Source organism: Crassostrea angulata, chromosome 7 (genome assembly GCF_025612915.1).
Source record: "Crassostrea angulata isolate pt1a10 chromosome 7, ASM2561291v2, whole genome shotgun sequence".
NCBI classification, from domain to species: Eukaryota; Metazoa; Mollusca; class Bivalvia; order Ostreida; family Ostreidae; genus Magallana; species Magallana angulata.
The window spans coordinates 6,858,802-6,880,949 of record NC_069117.1 but is presented as its reverse complement, the minus strand read 5'-3'; the positions used below and the strand labels follow the sequence as shown (position 1 = coordinate 6,880,949).

The 22,148-nt window shown below is 34.0% G+C and overlaps 2 protein-coding genes across 6 annotated transcripts in view; both read left to right on the top strand.

Moving 5' to 3' along the window:
- Window positions 1–257: 257 nt before the first annotated feature.
- On the top strand, window positions 258–3,448 carry LOC128191638 (uncharacterized). Its single transcript, XM_052863813.1, has 6 exons — window positions 258–396; window positions 792–1,392; window positions 1,542–1,743; window positions 1,833–1,913; window positions 2,708–2,830; window positions 2,979–3,448. Exons 2-6 carry the CDS (start codon window positions 812–814, stop codon window positions 3,273–3,275), a joined length of 1,284 nt encoding a protein of 427 aa, XP_052719773.1. The 5' UTR covers window positions 258–396; window positions 792–811; the 3' UTR covers window positions 3,276–3,448.
- A 3,157-nt stretch (window positions 3,449–6,605) lies between these two features.
- Window positions 6,606–22,148, top strand: part of LOC128156852 (uncharacterized) — a 35,181-nt gene continuing 19,638 nt past the window's right edge. For 3 of the 5 annotated variants that reach the window (XM_052819166.1, XM_052819165.1, XM_052819161.1), the window contains exons 1-2: window positions 7,908–8,032; window positions 20,757–20,894. In XM_052819166.1, coding sequence (XP_052675126.1) covers window positions 20,813–20,894 — 82 coding nt within the window. In that variant the 5' untranslated portion in view covers window positions 7,908–8,032; window positions 20,757–20,812. Of the gene's footprint in view, window positions 6,699–7,907; window positions 8,033–16,731; window positions 17,378–20,756; window positions 20,895–22,148 lie in introns of those variants that run through there. The other 2 variants (XM_052819162.1, XM_052819163.1) reach the window with 2 other exon arrangements.

Here is a 22,148-nt window from a genome sequence, read left to right as displayed (position 1 = left end):
AGAAATAAATTGGTTTACTCCTATTGGAGATAATTAAATGCGTCCTTTCTTTTCGGTCCGAATAATATTACCCGTACAGTTGTTGCATCTTATGACACACTGATGCAGTCGTTTTGCTTTAATGATAAAGGACTGTGCTGGAGCGCATCAGTTTTTCTTTGTTAATTCATGGGTAGTTTTGGATCGATAGAATTAAGGTATGGAGCCGAGCCGGGAGTCGATACAAAGAGAAAGAATGCCAGCATCAGGATCAATAGCATGAATCACACGTGAGGATTGACATGGTGTCCCGAAGACAATCCGCCAAAATCTGTGTCATTGGAGAAAACACCATACGGAGACCCCCTACCCCGGACTAGCGGACCAAAAGCGTGGGCTGCTATGAATAATTGAGAGGTATGTAATCGTTTGCGTAAGTCGAGGAGATTATGCATCTTTTTAAAAAAATTACAAAATTTATTATTGGAGCGAAAATCGATAGTCAGCATTTGAAACATTGTCCTCTGGAATAAATAATGATAATGACTCGGGCTTAACTCTCATTTTGATATTAACTTGACGATTTTGTTATTTTTGTTTTATAAAATAAATTTTCGATTTCATTAAATTTTGTGATATTGTCATTTATTTCAAAGACTGTTATATGTTTTCCTATGACTCGACCTCGTGATGTTTAGAGGATCTTTGCCGTGGTTATCTTCTTTTTCATATCGATTTTTTGCTCTGTGTTTCCTGTCTATATTAGAATAATAGTATTACCGACTAGGAAGGGTTTGTTTTTTGCTTTGCAGAATAAATTTATGCAAAGACAATGGCAGAATCAAAAAAGAAGGATTTACTAGCGGATGCTAAGAACTTTTGTGATGGACTATCGAATGTGTTTATGCTTAAGAAGAGGGATCCTCAGACAAGACACTTACTCGAGAAAGCTAAATTATTGATTGAAAATCTGATATCGGAGAATCAGCGTGCCACGAGCAATGTCACAAGTACCCCCCGAGGATCGAGGTCAGCCGGGGGCATGGGCCAGCTTTGGGTAAAATTGGACGAACTTAAACGAGAGAACGAGGAACTCCGGAAACACGCAGGGAAGCCCGTAGACGACCGCCCGAGTATTCCTCCCAAACCGTCCCAGGGCCCGGGTGACGTGATTATTGCTGACCTTCATAAAACAAAGCGGGAAAACGAGGCTCTCAAAGCCAAACTGGAGAAACTGGAGACAAAGATCAAAGAAATGGATTCTGTAGCTCTCAGCGTGCAAGACGAATACAAACGAGCCAAGGTTGCCCTGGAAACGACCCAGAGATCCATGGAAACGGTCCTGAAGGATTATCGACATATGGAGGATGACTTAAAATTGGCGAAGAAGGAAAGCGAAAGTCTGAAACAGAAGTACGTAATTTATCCATATTTGTATATTTTAGGATCTTTATAATATGTTTTGATCTTTTTAACGTCAAGTTTGTACATGGAAACATATGATGGAATGCATATGTTGACTCGGCTTGTAACAAAATTAATGCAATGGATGATCGTTTTAGATTGGCCAAGACGATGCTACCGATAGGACGAACTGACAACAGACTGGCCGAGAACATCAGCGAGAAGTGTCGGCCCTCTAACATTGCCCAGCTCTACAACACCCTGGAGAGTCAGGAGTGGGTGGACGCCAAGGAAACACTCGAGGAAATCACAGACTTCGAGGAGGAAGACATCGTCCAGTTCCTGTGCGCATGCGTCATGGTAAGCAGCATCATGTAGCTGGTAACGAAGGACCAAAAATTAACTGTTTCTGTGTATATCCGAAAATATGTTTATAATTATTTTTGCAGGCCTCGTTTCAAAGTTGTAAAGAAGTATACAACGCTTTAAAGGCGACTATTGCAGAGCTGATCAGAAAACCAACCCTTGTGGTAAGGAATAAACAATGGTCTTGAAACCAATGTGATAGTTTGTAATTGTTGTCCAGTGGCCATATCCTGTAATTATCGCATCGAACTGGACGTGTGTATGGTTGCTATGGATATTTCTAGTATAAGTACAAATTCTGTCGAGGAACTATTCTTTGTGTAGTTAATTTGTATATAAAGCGTTTCCCTGCTAAAAAATACTTTTAGCAATAAATTAAACTACCGGCATTTATATGATTACTAAGCAATTTAAGGTTGTACTGGACATTTATCGATATTTAAGTGGATTAAAGTACATTATAATTAAGATACTTTAACAGGTTTAGAATTTTCAAAGTTTACTACAAAATTTAACTAAAACTACGTTTTAAAATTTTTGGAAAGGTAAAAATGTTGAAATCCCAAGCGGGATTCGAACTTTTGACTTAAAGATTCGTAGTGAACCTTCTAACCGACTGCGCTGCGCTGTTAGTGGACAATTTTATGAAAAAAAACCCTATAAAATTTTACTTGATTTTATTGTTTATTTCGTTAAGCAAGTACGTCACAATATGGAGTTGCCCCATACCACCTCAGCAGATTGTTGTACAAAGAAACGACTTTATCTAAACTAAAACCTTAGTCATTGACTTATTTGACATGTTTGTTTGTTATGATACTTATTACTTACAAGTGCACAGGAATAAAAAAAAATGGACGAATTCTTAAAAAACGCAATGAAGCGGAAATAACAGGGGAAATAACCCTGTTGACAGGACATGTATTCTGGGACTACTTGTACGTGATGAATTTTTTAGGTTAATGATACATTGGTGGGAGAGCGGAACGGAAAGAGCAAGCTTCCAGACGACATGACCGACATTATAGGCCATCAGCTTAGACAGCACTTTGATGACATCGACTCTGACGTCATTGTAGGGGTAAGTCATCAATAGTTAGCAACTTATCCTACATTATCCATTAAAAATGTAAATGTTGTTACAGTATCAGTTGCTAACATACTGGTATTTCAAGTTTTTCATTCATTTTGGAATTTCAAAATTGAACATATTTAAAATTTATCCTCAGATGATGTGCGAGAAGCTAACATTGGAGTTCACAGAGTTCGTACAACGACACCCGCACGAGAACAAGGTGGTGCAGAAGTTCATGAATCGGTGCGCAAAGGTCACCTGGCAGATGGTTATTCAGCACCCTCCCATGTGGCTCTCCGTAGACGACCACGAATTTGATGACGAAAAGCACAAGTTGTGGTGGTCATGTGATCAGGCTGCAGCCAATAGGATTGACTTTTTTGTGTGGCCCGCGTTGTATGACTATAAGAGAGGGAATTTATTGATGAAAGGTTGTGTTTTTGCAAGCTAACGGAAATTAGTGACACGTTTACTTTGGACAGTTCCATTATTTATTGAATTTACAGAAAGGTTGTACACTAAGTGTTTTATACGGGAGCTTTGAGTTGGTTCTGTTTGTTATGTATCACGATGTATCATGCATATCTGTCAGTAAAAGTGCTTTCATTGTTTTTCACTTCTCAATTGGAACTGTTTGGACTTTTTTTTATTAAGCAACAATCCAACAATAATTTTGCAATTAGTGTGAAAAACAATTTGTTTTTACACAGCCGAGGGGAGGGGGAATTTTAGATATTATGATCCGAACCTAAGCCATGCAAGGAATGTATTGGTGCATTTCGTTAATATGAATTTATACATGCTTGTCCGTACATTTTAAATAATATTATAGCCACTTAACACAGTATCAAACGTATTACAATTAACGTCTACTGATTAGAAAATAAATTAAACATCTCTCGCTCATGGCCTACTTGTCACAATAATCGGTCACTCTAAAGGATGTGTATGATTTTAAGTTAGAATAAAGTATAAAAGCAGTCATTATAGCCATATCAAAAACTCGGATGAAGTATATTTGGGCTAAGTAATGGGGCTTACAAGGCACTGGGGTATCCTCAGTCTACTGCGTACAGTCGGATTAGCCCTGGCAGGCTGAGGATGTTGCCAACAAACAACAGTTGTTACCAGATTTTAAAAACAACGTGTTTTGTCACCACATAGCACACGATAACGTCCAAAACATGACGTCACGGTGACAAATGCACAGTTTATTAAAATACTCTATCTATATATCAGGCGTAGTCTCTTGTACCTTTCATCCTGCATTTGAAAACGGCTCTATATCACTTGCCATCTTTTTAGCTCACAATTGTTGAAGAATCATAAGTAAGGTTTTTGAAGTTTTCGGTTTTTTAACCGCCTGTATCTCTTTGTTCTCTTTGTTCACCGTATGGAAACCCTTGAACGTCAGATGCCTTTACTACTTCTTTTGACCAAAAAGTTCTGATGTTCTACTTTATTTCGGTTTGATTTATGATAAAACACAGTGTCACCCACCCCAGAAATTGATTTTTGGCTTAAATTGATCGTGCATTTTCACAGTTTGATCCTGCATGTTTTTCCCATGTTCTCAGTGCTCCGTGTCGTCTGATGACGTCATCTTTTTATGAATTAAAACGAGGACGATTGTCTACAAGAAGCGACTTCTGTTAAACGAAACAGTAATCCAGTCATAACTTGGTACACAGAATGCTAGGTCAATATTATTTGGTTTTAGGTCCAAACTGTTAAAATATTACTTTCGATATTACATAGTTTATGGTTTACATAACACAAAATTTGGTTGTTGGTTGGGACTTCATTTGTGCACTTTTAAAATCAAAATAACTCTTCGATATACAATAACATTTGATTTTTAACGATATCCGATCCTCAGCAATGTTCGATAACTCTTAATTATCCGAATTTTTTTTTAATTTGTACCATAAACTTGCCTTTTACAAAGACAAATTTAATTAGTCTTGTATTGCTAATATTACGTTCAACTATTTAGAACTGCGCACTAACTTGGCTTAGTGGCTCCACGGAGACCTACTAGATAGAGGTAATTAAAGGGGTTCGATCCACCGATGCACCGGAACAACCGGTTTTTTCTTCTTCTCTAGTTTGATCTCAGCTGGTATATTTATTCCATTATATCCATCATGCCCAAAATTACAATCAAAAATTTTCTTTCAAGTTTATTTTATTTATAAAGTTTGAAGGATTAATAACATTTTAATGATGAAAAAAATACTTTGAGGCTGAGGATCGGAGAACCTTAATTTCAAATTGATTGAAATTGTTGCTTAAGTTAAAAAAAAAAACCTTTAACAAAAGTCTTCGTTTTTTTTAATTGACCCTCGTAGATTTATTTTACGTTATGTACGTATTCGTCACCAAAATAATGAGTGAGGGGGTCTGGTCCACTTAACTATAAGCCTTAATCCGCAGAGTGTGGCTGAATAGGGGGTTGATTTAAAGCTGTGCCGAATGTGTGCAAAATTTTTAACCGTCGGTATTTTCAACAATCAATGTTTATTGAACGTTAAAAAAATATAAGTCTTTTACACCCGTCATTTGTAAGTGTGATATAATATTTTAGCTAAAAAATATACATTATCTTAACAAAACCCCCCCCCCCCCAAAAAAAATCGGTGTAGGAAAATGAACTGGTGAGAGAAGTGCCGTATTCACTCCGACCAGGACTGATTTTACTGCAAGATCCACAGGGGATCGTCGCGAACTTGTTGTTACTATGTGACCCCCCCCCCCCCCTTATAGATCTACATAAGTTACAAAAATATTTTTACACGATAATTTAAAAAAAAGTTTTTATAGTGTATCGGTGGTTACATAGCAAGAAGACAAAAAGCCGATGTGCAAGATGGAATTTTTAGATTAAAAAATGTGTGATTTTCATTTTATACTTGTATACACTGTACATGATTTGTTTGTCATTGGTGTAATAGTCTACAACGACGCGAGGAATTTAACATTTAATACAATCACTTACAATTATAACAATTGGAGACTTGATATTATTTTTGGTTCGTTAGGCGGGTTCTTCAAGTATAATTTTCATTCATTTAATTAGAAATCACAAGAACATCTACCAGGGACGCATGTATATACATTACTATTTATATTATATACGTCCCTGATTATCATGTAGATAACGAAATACATATATATTCATTAACTGTTGTGTACAATCTCTCTCTCTCTCTCTCTCTCTCTCTCTCTCTCTCTCTCTCTCAAACGGATAATACAGAAGTGCCGGGTCAGTGTTCAGAAATGCACACCGACCCTAATGAGATAAACTAGTTACATACAGTATACTCGCACACCCAGTCAATCTATTAATAGACTGTCGTAAAAAATATCGTCAAACCATGTAAAAATTCATGTTGGGTTCACGCGCCTTTAAATGCATGTGCTTGCAAATCCCCGCTATTCCTACAATCATTGTTATGAATACTTATATGTTCCTAACTTATGCATACACAAGATGTCACACACTGAGAGCAGCCCAGTCTTATTTAGGTCATGTGCTGAACTGGCTTAACGAACGTAAACCAATATCGACGATTTCCTTCAAATAACCTTAGCCATCGATCATTGATTGGAACGAGAATGCAGAATCGTATAGCTCTAATTCTACTTTAACATACCATGTTACGATCATTTTGATTTATCGGGTCGTTTTGTTTTTATTTGTAAATAAAGCCCAATTTCCAAGTAACTTGTACCTTTGTTATGAGTAAACGAATTTATTTTTACCAGCGGGGTCATGTGATAGGACACGTGTTTCGCTAACCCCTTCGCTTGATTTTACCCATGCTGCAATGCGCTACACATTCTCTCTCTGTACAAAGATGGCGGAAAAAAAGTAAGTTTAGTAGGGACATATATTTCCTTCTTATTTAGTTATTGCGACAATCTTTGCAACTTTACTTTCACGTACTATGTTTGCTTTATGCTTTTCTCATGTATTTGAAAAATAACGAGAGACTAGAAGCTCAAACATAAAAGACTATATTCCAGTTATTTAAAGCGAATAGGAATCAACTAGCAACAGACGATATCGGGGCGCGTTTATGCATCATACGGTCCTAAATATTTTAAACGATTTTTACTACTAATAGGACACGTGGCGACTTGAAATTTTGCAGAAAGAAAGAGAATATAACAACTTATCAAAATATGAAAGATTTGTATGTCTTAAGTTTTATTTTGGTACTAAATAAAACGGTTTATCTTGTGTTATGAAATATTGTTGTAGACTGAAAGTGCGTATCATTGTTGCATATTGAATCACGTGTCCTGTAACCCGCGAAGCGTTTTTGGAAGGGTTAATCTCGAAGATACGTGGGGGGAGGTTAAAATTATAACAATTGAAGATGACTTTTGATTATTTGAATTACATTTTATATTTTTTTGTTACAATAGACCTTCATTTGCCCTTGTGTACCTTGAACTGATTTTGCATGCCATCTCAACCATAGGTCATGTAGGCCTAATGCATTGTGTTTTTGCTACATCATAAACATGGACAAGTATATTGTCTATTTTTAAAAAAAAATTTGTTTGTTATATTTGAAAAGTGTAAATTCTTTTCTGTCAATACAATATTTTTTAGAATTTTGAAATATTTTTGTAATTTGGTATATATATGCTTATTTATATTGAGAAAAACTGGAAATATGATTCGACTGCAAAATATATTATGAAGTTATTTATAGCAAACAATTTTGATTTGAATTATCATAAAAATTGCTGATTAGAATTTAATGTTTTCAAATTTGACTTTATTATTCTTATAATAACAGGGCTCTCATTTACACTACATTTTGCAATCATTTCCATGAATATCATTTTTCATTAAAATTCATTATATTTTGGGTGTCCATTGGATTGTTCTTAACTTTTATCCTTGGCTTTTTGCAATGTTTGGGAACAGGAGTATCAACTAACTTTATTATGTATTTCTCTTTTTTTGTGACGATCTATTTTCACCAATTTTGCAATGAAATTATATCTTAATTACTCATAACTGACTTTGTAGAAAACGAAAATAAATTTGGGGTATCAATCATTTGATAGTATTAATTGAATATGAAGTTGAGATATCTTCGTTGAATGATTTAATAAGTCAGATAACCGCCACCACACGCACACTCAAAGAAACCTGTATGTAATATGGTTTAACAGCTTGAATTACCGGTATGTTTTAATCAATATTTTACATTAATATTATGATTGTGCAACATTTGTTTTAGTACATATATCCAAATGATATATTTTGTCAAATTTCATACGAGGCACGCCGCCATTTGGTCCGTCTTTTTAGCTTGACATTAATAGTATTAGAAAATATTTTTTATTTGTGTGTAAATTAATAAACATCTTATTTTGGTGTTTTATTTTATAGTGACCAGTGTATTGTGTTCTGTTTATTTCGTGTTTAAGAATAGGTATTTATTTCATTATCAACAATTTAAAAAGTAATAGAGTCTTGTTTCGCTTGACCAAAGGTTGTACATAGCATATTAGTACCCTGTTCAAACTCAACTGAGGTCAATGTTAGAAGTCAAATTTTTCTTACTTTTTGTTTTATTCTCAGAATTCTTGACAACATTATTTTTAGAAGTTTCTGACTTCTGCAGAGAATGCTGTCAAAATAAAAGTCAAAATCCAACTAAATATAATATCTTATGGCTTATTATTTTTTTTATCGAAGAATAGAATATTCACAATTTGTAATGAAGGTTTTCCTTTGAAAACAAGAATGCTAGTCAAACTATAAGCAGATCCCAACTAAATCCCATAACCTCTATAATTGGGGCCGATATTCGGCCCCATTCCCAACCTGAAAAAGGCATCTTTTTTCCCAAAATTGAGTGCGTTTTTCCCAATTTGAGATTGCCTAATATTATTAATGTAACTTGAAATAAACCATACTTATTCTAAATATATATTATGTATATTCAGCAGTCATAAAAGCACTGTGAAGATGTGCAACACTACCGCGTTGTAAACTGTTACTTGTGATCGGTAGGTAACTTAGCCAGAATTTCCTCAGACAGAAACGGTGTAATTTTTAAAAACGGTGTTTATTACTTTTAATCCTGATATTACAGTTTGTTGATAAGCTGTTATTAGTTTATAATTCTGCAATAAATGTTAAAATTGTTATAAAATAAATGAGGACTGTACATTAAGCAAGGAAAAAAATTCCCAATTTCTATCAAAACGTCGCATTTTTCCCAATCCATTGGCCCCGGCCCCAGTATCAAAAATGGGTGCGAGAGGCCTGTATATGGTTTATTAATACTTTATTTATCAACAATAGTATATTCACAATATGTAATGAAGATTTTCTTTTGAAAATGCATACTGAGATTTATATTTATAAGTGTTTGGCTTTTGTAGTACAATGTATTTATGCTCCCTGCATCCCAACTTTTGAGGAATTTGCTAAAAGGTGCGTGCGCACTTGAGGATTTTGTCTTTTATCAAAATTTGTTCAGCATCTATTGTTGTTGTCTGCAGTGTTAACTTTCAATCATATTTGATAGCTTTGCATGAACTCAACTTACAGTGATAATTAATTGGCAGTTTTCCCTTGCAAAAATATGCAATTTTTTTTCTCACCCAAATTCAATTCATTGTACAAGTTATGCAAGTGCATATAGAAATTGAAGCTTATTCTAAAATATTTACATATCTGTGATAACACTATGAATCAAATTTGTAATATATTGTCAAATACATTTCATCAATGACACAAGACTAGTGGGATACTGTGGGGTGCAAGTAGGGTGTGCATATATAATTATTTGAAATGAAAATAAGAAAAGAAAGTCAATGAATTTTTTATTTTAATCGTACAATTGTTGAAAATTATTTAAATGTAATTACTGGTAATGAAAAATTATTCTTTGAATGTACTCTTATCTATCATAAAACCCTGCGAGCTTCATTGGATTTGATCACGCCCCAACCAAAATTATCACATCATATTAGAGTAATTCCATATTCTTCAAGTACTTCTATGAAAAAACAACATGGTTGCATTGAAGATTTGCCTCCTTTCCCCCCCCCCCCCCCCCTCCCTTCTTAAAAAAAAATTTGAAATATTTCATGAAAGGAAAAACTTTTTTTTTCCAATTCAAAAAGAGGATGGAAGGGATATGTAAAAAAGAATTTAAAAAACTGCTGAAGGATCATCAAGTGTGTTAAAATGAATGGTTAAACTTTCTTCTGAGGGGAGATAATTAGTAAATAAAAGAAAAAGATCAGATGTATTAGAATTTTTCTCAAGATTTATCAAATTATTATAATTTTAGGGAATTTTACCGATAATCTTAATATTATAATACAACTTTGATTTTAAATGTTGAATACTTGAATACCTAAGTCCTTAGAGAAAAAAATAGTTTGTTTCCAATTTTTCATTTGAACCTAGCCTATACCACAAGTATTTTTATAAGGATTATTGACTGAAAATTATCAATTTTCAATGTGACTCTTATTTGCAATCGTGTTATCTCAGTGTTCCAATAAATAAAGGTGAGAAAAGAGAAGATGTGACTTTATCATGCAGATCCTACTGTACCACTTCAACCAGCACAGCAATTATCACACATCAAGTTGGACTTTTGTGACTTTTTATCAACAGATGTTAAAGTTAATTTTTTGTTGTTGAAATTCTCTTATATCTATGATTGGGTTTGTGATTTTCCAAATGGACCCAATCTTAACCCAAATGGACTCAAAGATGCATTTTTAGCTCACCGAGACGAAGTCAAGGAGAGCTTATGCTATACCCTCGGCGTCGGCGGTGGCGTCGGCGTCGGCGTCCGGACCTGGTTAAAGTTTTTGTTGCAGGTCCTGTATCTAAGCTATTATTTGTCCTATCTTCACCAAACTTGCATGGATGATGCATTTGGACCTACTTATGGACTTGAAAGACTTGGATGCTGAATCTGGGTCCTAAATTTCAGATGCTGGAGGAGGTTAAGGTTGTTGGACCAGGTTAAAGTTTTTGTTGCAGGTGCCCTTTGATAGCAATATCTTAGTTACTGCTGGTCCGTACTTCACCAAACTTGCATGGATGGTGTGCCTTACGATACTGATGCACCAGACAGGCTTGAGTGCTGAATCTGAGCTATAGGTTTCGGATGCTGGAGGAGGTTAAGGTTTTTGGAGCAGGTTAAAGTTTTTGTTGCGGGTGCCCATTGATAGCAATATCTAAGTTACTACTGGTCCTAACTTCACCAAACTTGTATGGATGATGCGTCTTATGATACTGATGCACCTGACAAGCTTGAATGCTGAATCTGAGCAATAGGTTTCGGATGCTGGAAGAGGTTAAGGTTTTTAGAGCTGGTTAAAGTTTTTGTTGCAGGTGCCCTCTGATGATTATATCTTAGTTACTACTGGTCCTAACTTCACCAAACTTGTATGGATGGTGCGTCTTATGATACTGATGCACCTGACAAGCTTGAATGCTGAATCTGAGCAATAGGTTTCGGATGCTGGAGGAGGTTAGGGTTTTAAGAGCTGGTTAAATAAAGTTTTTGAAACAGGTGCCCTCTGATGATGATATCTTAGTTATTACTTGTCCTTACTTCACCAGACTTCCATGGATGGTGTGTCTTATGATACTGATGCACCTGACAGGCTTGAATGCTGAGTCTAATTTCGGATGCTGGATAAAGTTAAGTTTTTAGGAACAGGTCACATGTTTAATAGATGATAGTACTATTTCAAACTTGCATAGTTGATTTAACTGTAATATGAATGAATCGCAGAGGTAGCTTCAGATGCAGAGCTTGATCTCCATTATCAAGGATGCTAAAAAATAAATCTTAGTTATTACAGGTCCTAACTTCACCAAACTTTAATGGATGGTGTGTCTTATGATACAGATGCACCTGACAGGCATGGATGCTGAATCTGAGCCATAGGTTGCGGATGCTGGAGGAAGTTAAGGTTTTAATTGCTAGTGCCCTCTGATGATTATATCTTAGTTATTACTGGTCCAAACTTCACCAAACTTGCATGGATGATACGTCTTATGATACCAATGCACCTGATGGGCTTGAATGCTGAATCTGAGCCATAGGTTTCGGATGCTGGATGAGGTTTAGTTTTTAGGAACAGGTCACATGTTTTATAGATGATAGCTTGCATAGTTGATTTAACTTTATTATAAATTAAATGCAGAGGTTGCTTCAGATGCAGAGCCTGATCTCCATTATCAAGGATGCTAAAGAAATCTCCTACCTCACTCAAACCAGCTCGATAGATAGATGTGTTTGTTGATAAATGATATAACATGATTCCTATGATATAGTATTGTATGATATGAAACAATATTGTTTGATATGATATCTTATGTTATTTTATAAAAAGTTATACGATAAGATATGATATTGTATCAATTTTTTTTATATTTTATATGATATTGTATCATGATATTGTTATGTATAGTATTGTATATTATGATACAATATTGTAATATTATATTGTATTTTTAATTTATTATTTTATCACATGATACAATTACATAAGATATTGCAAAATATTATATTGTATCCTATGATACAATATTGTATATTCTATAATATTGTATCATACAATATTGTATAATATGATATTGGTTTCAGTAATATAGAATTATATCACATGAAATTGTATAATATGATATTGTAATATTATATAATATTGTATCATACGATATTGTATGATATGATATTGGTTTATATGATATATTATCATATCACATGAAATTGTATTATATGATATTATAATATATATTATTGTGTCATATGATACAATATGTATAATATAATAATGTATTTTATAATATTTTACTTTATCACATAATATTGTATCATTTGATTAGATACAATGTTGGAATCAAATTATATTGTATTATATGATATAATATCATATAATGTATCAAATATGTTTCAGTGTCATTTAATACAATATCATACTATATTATACAATATAATATCATGTTTCAATGTTATGTTGTATTATGTAATATGATATTGTAATATAATACTATATTGTTTTATATTTTATGATATTGTATTATGTGATCAAATACAATAAGGTATAACACAATACAATGTCATATCATACGTTACAATATCATATCTCATTATTGTTTATTACGGTATTTTATTGTATTATATGATATATATTATAAATATGACATGATGCAATATTTCATTTTATATCATTGTATTGATTAACATATGAACATATGATTATCATTAAAAAATTTTATCAGATGATATACGATATTTTGTCAAAACAGAATCCATGAATATCCAAGATCATAAAGTATGATTTTCATATAAAATGATAAAGGTGGTCTTATAAAGGTGATGTCTCATAAGGGTGATGCTCCGTCTCGGTGAGCTTAGTAATCTATGATTACCTATGTTTATTACTTGTCAGCTTTGTGTTTCAAAAAAAGTCTTTCATTAAATTTCTCAAGACCTATTTAGCACATAAAACAACAATAGTTTTAAAATTGGGTGGTAGGGGACATGTATTGCAGAATGCTTGTTCCGAAAATGAAAGTGCACAATGTCTTCTGTTATATGCTTTGTTATACCCCCCGCAAACGAAGTTTGGGGGGAATATAGGAATCACCTTGTCCGTCTGTCTGTCCATCCATTTGTCTGTCTGTCTGTGCAATCGTGTCCGGTCCATATCTTTCTTATGGAGAAACATTGGAAGTTCTTACTTCACACAAACATTGCTTATGACCTAAGGGTGTGTCATGACCTTGACTCAAGGTAATTTGGGAAAGGTCAAGGTCATTGGCAGAAAAAATGCAAAATTCGTGTCTGGTCCATATCTTTCTTATGGAGAAACATTGGATTCCGAAGTTCTTACTTCACACAAACATTGCTTATGACCTAAGGGTGTGTCATGACCTTGAACCAAGGTTATCCGGGCAAGGTCAAGGTCACTGGCAGAAAAAAATGCAAAATTCGTGTCTGGTCCATATCTTTCTTATGGACAAATATTGAAGTTCTTAATTCTCATAAAGACTGCTTATAACCTTAGGGTGTGCCATGACCTTGAACCAAGGGTCAATTGAGGAAGTTCAAGGTCATTGTTTCAAAAATGTGTGGAAAAAAATTTCGGAAAAAATCGGGCTCAGTATACCAATAATTCAAAATGTTTAAATATTAAATAGTTGTTAACGTAAGGATGCAAATGTCCTCATGCATTAACAGTTAACTTAAAATAAAATGGAATTAAAGGATAGAAATTGGTTTGTTTACTCATATTAGCATTAACAGTTTTAAAAAATAGCAGTTATTATTTATACAAAATGGACAGTGAAATAGATTCATCCAATATTTTCTATGATAGCAAAAATACATGCATAATGATTTTTTTCTCAGCGGGGAATATCAATTGTGAGCTTGCTCACAGTACCTCTAGTTTGAACGAACATGCCAATGTGTTTGTCATGCATGCATGTAGCAGGTATAGTATTGAAAATATAACTGAATCCAGATGTTCAACTTATCATAAAAGATGAAAATGATTTCTCATTTTATACCCCTTACTTTCCAACAGTGATGTATTTACTGCTAAAAACATAAGGGAAATGAATTTCATGCCCCCCCAAAAAATAAGATGCTGACCCACTGACCCCACCTTTTTCAGCATGAAAGTGAAAACAAACCAATTTATTTCCTAGGCCTAAGAGTCTAAAGGCCCCAGTGGAGTCTGCAAAAAGCATTAATATAGAAATAAATCAGAACTTAAAATATATTATACTGATTTAGAGGAAGAAGGCTATAGGTTGTGACATTATTTTAAAAGCATGCCAAACAATGGGAGTTTTGTTCAGGGTTTATTCATATCCTTAATACCTGGAGGAGGGGATTAGAGAGGAGGCACAGTTAGGGAGGATGGGGAGTTGTTACGTGATTTTTATGCCCCCCTTTGAAGAAGGAAGGGCATATTGCTTTGCTGCTGTCTGTCGGTCGTTGTGTCCACCAGCAGTTTCCGTTCATTTTCTTCACAGAGGATGAACATATTGAAAAAATTTGGTATACAGGTTTAGCATGATAATATCTAGGTCAAGTTCGAAATTGGGTACATTCGAGCCATTTTCAATAGAGTTATGCTTGGACGTAGAAAAATTCCAGTTATTTGCAGTTTCCGCTCATTTTCTTTGCAGAAAATAAACATATTGAAATGAAATTTGGTATACAGGTTTATTATGATAATATCTAGGTCAAGTTCAATATTGGGTACGATTGAGCCATTTTCAATAGAGTTATGCTTGGACGTAGAAAAATTCCAGTTATTTGCAGTTTCCGCTCATTTTCTTTGCAGAAAATAAACATATTGAAATGAAATTTGGTATACAGGTTTATCATGATTATATCTAGGTCAAGTTCAATATTTGGTATGATTGAGCCATTTTTGACAGAGTTATGGCCCTTGGACGTAAAAAAAATTCCAGTTATTTGCAGTTTACGCTCATTTTCTTCACAGAGGATGAACATATTGAAATGAAATTGGATTACAGGTTTATCATGATAATATCTAGGTCAAGTTCGATATTGGGTACGATCGAGCCATTTTCGACATAGTTATGGCTCTTGGACATAAAAAAATTCCAGTTATTTGCAGTTTCTGCTCATTTTCTTTGCAGAGGGTGCACATATTGATATGAAATTTATTATACATGTTTATATAAATAATATCTAGGTCAAGTTTGATTTTTGGTCTGATAGATCAATTTTCAACAGAGTTATGCCCCTTGGACTTAGAAAAATTCCAGTTATTTGCATTTTCTGCTCATTTTCTTTGTGGATTTTTCCAAGGGAGGAAGGGGGGGGGGGGCATAAGTGTTTCACAAACATCTCTTGTTTATGATAAAATGATAATCATGATTTTCATGTTTTTATTGTACATAGTTGAGGGAGTTGATATAAATGTATTTACACTGTTGATAAGAAAGCTTTTACCAGGAAGTGTTTTAGTGTTTATAATATCAACGATTCTCTGCTTTCGTCAGCTTAATAGTTCCCATTGTTCCTATAGGGAACTGCTGCAAGACCCCTGTCTCAATTTCAGTGTGTTGATAGTGATCATCAAAAAGTACTAGTCTGGTTATTCATGATGTGTACAATTATTACACATGTACAGTACTGTAGTATTAAGTCAATTCTTGTGTACATGGTTTAGGATATTGACAGAGCACAAGGATGTATGTGAGTAAGTAGGCCACACGTAATCATTTATATATATACAGCATTGATCGCCACTTTTATAGTGCCTGGGATTGATATGATGTATGCTTTCTTTAAAAAGAAATATTCATAATACACGTGTAAAACATGAATTAAGTAATCAGAGTTCTAGCCTTAAGACTGGAGGACAGCAAAGTAAAATAAATAGTGAGAGAAAGAAAAATGGACATATAAGTTGGCTAGGTGTCTTTGATTCAACATATCAATACCTGTATGTGTTCACAACAGCGGAGGTTTAAATCATTAACTTTAACGTAACTGGTTGAGAAAACAAACCGGTAGCTAAGAATACATTGCTATGATTTCATGTACTGTGGAAGGTATTTCATATGCCTACTTAGAATAATTGAGATTGATTACAATGATTTTATAATACAATCATACCTGATGTACCAGTGCACAACATAACTAGTACATGAATGTTCTATTTTTATATCTAGCCATATCATTAAGTAAACACTGACATGGTAAAAAGTATAAGAGTTTAGTTTTCAGGAAGATACCCTTTATTTCACAAATCAAGCTAAAATAATGAAAAAATTTAAGTTGAAATTTAGATAAATATTTGATCATTGTACTAAAAGAAGAGTATGTTTATCCTCATCAATTATCTAAATGTGACCCAGATTCAAACTGCAGGGATAGACTTTTGAATAGTGATCAGACAGATATTTAAACACAACATTGAGAAACATTAAAGAACTGGTGTGTGTCAAGAAATATTACTGATACCATGGATACTAGTAATAATATTTTTTTCAACCTTGAGAAACTTCATTTACTGAAATTATTTTAATTTTACATGAAGTGGTTATGTCTGTCGATGGTCTGACCATGATCCTGTTACATAAATATGGTAGGCTGCATGAACTAGAAATTTCTACTAACCTCATTGTTTTAAAACATCTTTATGATACATCTGTATAATGTTTAGATTTTATAATTATCCAGATTGTATAACGTCATTAAATGTTGAAATTTTGTCTTTATTGGGATAACTGATAGTTAATATCTCTATAATGATTATTGGTAGTTTTGATGGTAATAGAATTAGTCCTAAGGTGCAATGTTTTGTCTGTACAAAAATAAAGGAAGTAAAACTCCAAAAGCTGTAATCTTTAACTTCCTTGTTTTCAAAAAAACGTGTTGAAAATTGATATAATGATATTGCTTCAAACCTATTTGATGTATTTGAATTTCTTTTGCTGTTCAAAATCAAAAGTACAAGATAGTGTGGATAGTAAACTTAAAAATACAGGTACGAAAAATCTGATGTATAGACTTCAAGATATCATTAGTTAAGCCATGCATTGTAAACTTGAATGTCATCCGGGAAGGTTATATGCATGTATCAGTTATTTATTTCTTGTACTGCTTTTATTTTATTTTGAGGGAAATAAGTAAGGTATATATACATTCATAGATTGAGAGTTTATTTTGAAAAAAGTTGCAAAGACCTTGCTTTGTGGGCAACTTATACATGTATTATAGTCTGTCTACCTGTCTGTCCTCTGAGATCATTTGTCCAGAGCATATCTTCTCTCCCCTAAGTCCATTCTGGCTAATACTGCTATCACTTAGTGCCTTTGGGTAAAGAGTGTACAGTGACCTTGAAGTATAAGAGCATAGAAGAATAGTATGAAAATTTCTACTGATCATATATTTTTACCCTTAACTCTATCTGGCTCATACTTCACTCATAGATTGCCTTTGGTAAAGGGTGTGGGTGACCTTGTGTGAAGTTTCTAGATCAAGGATCAAAGTCATATCAGACAATGCAAAACATTTTGTTCAGAGCATATATATATACCTGCCTTTCTCCCTTAGCCCTATTTCCCCCATATTTCACATACAGAGCTTTTTGGTATAGGGTGTGCAGTGATCTTGAACCACATTTCTAGGTCATATGTGAAGGTCATAGCAGATTTATTTAAAATCCAGCAAATATAGACAATGAATTATTTCCCACTGGCTCAATCTTGCTCAGATTAAAGCAAAAGAATGCATTTAGATTAAGGGAAAGCAATGAGCTTGAATCAAAGTTCTGTACCAACAGGAAAATTTGTAAGTCATAGGTTAAGGTCAATGCAAAATCACTGAAATGCTTCTCATCCAAATGTCCATTGTATAAGCAGGGCCCTTTGAGATGGTCAGCATCTCATTGATGTCTAACTGTAATTAGTTGACTGTACTTTATTTGGTGTGGGTTAGGAATAACTGTAAATACTTCTGCATTTCCAAAGAAAGTCTTACATTTTTGAAGGCATCTTGATATGTTCATTTTAAAGTGAGACAGAAGTAATAATTAAGAGGAGAGGTTAAGGAAGGAGTCTTTTCTGGTTTTCATCTTGTCAAACGTAAATTTGATTAATTGTTCATTAAATCAAGATGAAAGGAAATTAAAATAGTATATTTTTCTTTCTTTTTTACTATCATACAACTTGGCATAGAAAAATGTAATCAATGTTTAGAGTGGAACAAGGACTATATTTTTGGCGTAGGAAAATATCACATGTTGCGCAATTCAGAATTGCTGCAGATTATATATATATAATGAGTCTGTTTTAGCATTTTAAAAACAATAACAATAATGTTGGATTTTTTTTTACTAATGTGAACTAATAATATGATACTTGGGTTTCAGAATATGTTTTTAAAATATGATTTGCCTATCAAATAACATTTTTATAAGCTTTTTAAAGCGCCCATTCTATACATTGATTTTTGTGAAAAAATCACTAAAATCAGTTTTTCTCTCTTATGAAACGGTCAATATATTAGCTTTTCTGTCAATTTATATCTTTATATAAAGTCTTCATAATACATAGAAATTAGAAATATTTTATTATTGGAAGCTTAAAAAAATAATCAAAATTTCTTCAAAATTTAAGAAAATTAGAGGAAATGCGGGCTAAGCAATATCAATTTTAGTATAAATATTTATTCCAATTTAGTAGTATAAGCTTATAGACACTCTCATGGTCTATGATTTCATTGAAGATTTGAATCTTCAAATCTTAAACAAATGTCTACAGAACTTTAAAGAGCTACACTTATTTTTATCACTCTTTACGTTGAGGAAAAAGGTAGTGACCTTGACCTGACCTTTATCCAAAAACACAAAGGTCAAATTTAATTAAACTGATAGAATCATTAAGTAATATGATCCGTTTGACTGTGTCAAAATTTCATGCATTTCTTATTATAAGAAGTATGTTTGATAATAAAAAGACTCCTTCCTTAAGAATATAGTAAATAAAACATGCTGTTGTATGATCCTGCAGTGCAGTGGCATGACATTGTAGTAGCCAGACTTGAATTCTGGAAAAACTTTGTCAACTAACATTTATTATAATAGATGATCCATTTTGTTTATTTTTCCATTTTATTTGTTTTTAGAATTTATTTATTTTAGTAATCGAAGATTATCTGTAGATGTATTGTCAGATCTATTTCTAGTTTTGCATGCATAGTTATAAGTTATTAAGAGTCTGCTCCTAATTTTTTTCACTCTCATGCCCTCCTTTTCCCATCTTCGCTAGCCAAGCATTTTCGGTCCACTCGGTTCCCCACAAGGAGAGTGAGGATCAGAAACCCTTGACTTGGGTAGATGTCCTATTCCAATCAGCTTCTATATCCTTTTGTTAAGGAAATATAACCAATTGCAAAACTGCTGAGGCATGCTATTATTATCAATGCATGTTCTCAAAACATGATCATTTTTGGGAGTTGATTTTAATCAACTCTCCTATGCAGTTACTCTGGCAAACCGAAACTGAAACAATGTTTGAACCTAAGCACAAATCATCACCGCTGACAAGAGTTAGTTCTTGAAAATAATCAATAAATTCGATGTAATGTACGCTGAAGCATTTTTTTTAAAGGAAACTTATATATCAATACCTAAGAAATAGTCAGATTTTAAATAGTATGAACAATTTAAAAGTTTTTTGCAGTCGTATGTATTCCTACGCCAGAGTTCAATATAGTCTTGTTCAACCATTGGCTGTCTCCATACATCTCCGACAAGCAGAGAGTCAGTCTATATTTAGAGGTCGCATCATCAAGCTATCACATGACCTGGTATCTCTTACTTGTCGGAGAGGAACGGAGACAGTCGAGCATCTGGTTGAACGAGACTAGTGTTCATTATTGGTTGGATCCATACACTTTTTGAAATATTTAGAATACCGATACATAGTTTGATGAAATCAATTCTATTTTTCAATATTACACAACATGATTCGTAGGAGGTTTTCTCGAAATTCTTGTCGGAAAAAGCCCGAGAATCCATATTATAAAAATGTGCATAATTAAAATAGAGATTATAAACTACTTGCCAAGCAAATTAACATATCGTTGATTTTAAGATAAATAATTATCGATAAAATCAACTCCCGTCAGTACTTCAGTACTTTGATTTACTTTTCGTTTCTCATTCATTGAATATATTCTTAAAGATAAGAACAGCTCCATGAGTTAGCCCACAATCAGTTGGACTATGCAAGATTAACCATGGGCTTCTGACAATGCTGCACATGCAGCCAATCAATTTGTATTTATCATAAACAGTAAGTAAAAAAATTCAGAATATTTTTGGAAGACTTAAGTTAATAAATTTTTTTGTTTATTGACAGAGTGTGATGAATGAAAACAAAAATGTTACCATGGCGAATTTTGATGATAACAAACTATGGCCCAAGCCAACAAGGAACACTGCATAAAGAGACCCTTACTGCAAGTCAAGCCCCTGAACCAATACTGGAGTGAAAAAGGTAAATTTATCTAACTAAACAGTACCGTATATACTCGCTTATAAGTCGGTGTAGGGGTCCGACTTATAGGCATGACATACAATCAGATAATTTTTCCACTGAGTAAAACTTCGTTTTTGGGTGCCATTTTGCTTCCAACTTTTGACTTGCGATCCCTATTCTTGACATGTTCATTTTTAGCTCACCGAGACGAAGTCAAGGAGAGCTTATGCTATACCCTCGGCGTCGGCGGTGGCGTCGGCGTCGGCGTCCGGACCTGGTTAAAGTTTTTGTTGCAGGTCCTGTATCTAAGCTATTACTTGTCCTATCTTCACCAAACTTGCATGGGTGATGCATCTGGACCTACTTATGGACTTGAAAGACTTGGATGCTGAATCTGGGTCCTAAATTTCAGATGCTGGAGGAGATTAAGGTTGTTGGACCAGGTTAAAGTTTTTGTTGCAGGTGCCCTTTGATAGCAATATCTTAGTTACTGCTGGTCTGTACATCACCAAACTTGCATGGATGGTGTGCCTTATGATACTGATGCACCAGACAGGCTTGAGTGCTGAATCTGAGCTATAGGTTTCGGATGCTGGAGGAGGTTAAGGTTTTTGGAGCAGGTTAAAGTTTTTGTTGTGGGTGCCCATTGATAGCAATATCTAAGTTACTACTGGTCCTAACTTCACCAAACTTGTATGGATGATGCGTCTTATGATACTGATGCACCTGACAAGCTTGAATGCTGAATCTGAGCAATAGGTTTCGGATGCTGGAAGAGGTTAAAGTTTTTAAAGCTGGTTAAAGTTTTTGTTGCAGGTGCCCTCTGATGATTATATCTTAGTTACTACTGGTCCTTACTTCACCAAACTTGTATGGATGGTGCGTCTTATGATACTGATGCACCTGACAAGCTTGAATGCTGAATCTGAGCAATAGGTTTCGGATGCTGGAGGAGGTTAAGGTTTTAAGAGCTGGTTAAATAAAGTTTTTGAAACAGGTGCCCTCTGATGATGATATCTTAGTTATTACTTGTCCTTACTTCACCAGACTTCCATGGATGGTGTGTCTTATGATACTGATGCACCTGACAGGCTTGAATGCTGAGTCTGGTTTCGGATGCTGGATAAAGTTAAGTTTTTAGGAACAGGTCACATGTTTAATAGATGATAGTACTATATCAAACTTGCATAGTTGATTTAACTGTAATATGAATGAATCGCAGAGGTAGCTTCAGATGCAGAGCTTGATCTCCATTATCAAGGATGCTAAAAA

Coding starts and splice junctions, on each gene's coding strand:
- LOC128191638 (XM_052863813.1), top strand. CDS start 812: ATGGCAGAATCAAAAAAGAAGGATTTACTAGCGGATGCTAAGAACTTT. Junction 1,393..1,541: donor AGCGAAAGTCTGAAACAGAA/GTACGTAATTTA, acceptor TGATCGTTTTAG/ATTGGCCAAGACGATGCTAC. Junction 1,914..2,707: donor TCAGAAAACCAACCCTTGTG/GTAAGGAATAAA, acceptor TGAATTTTTTAG/GTTAATGATACATTGGTGGG.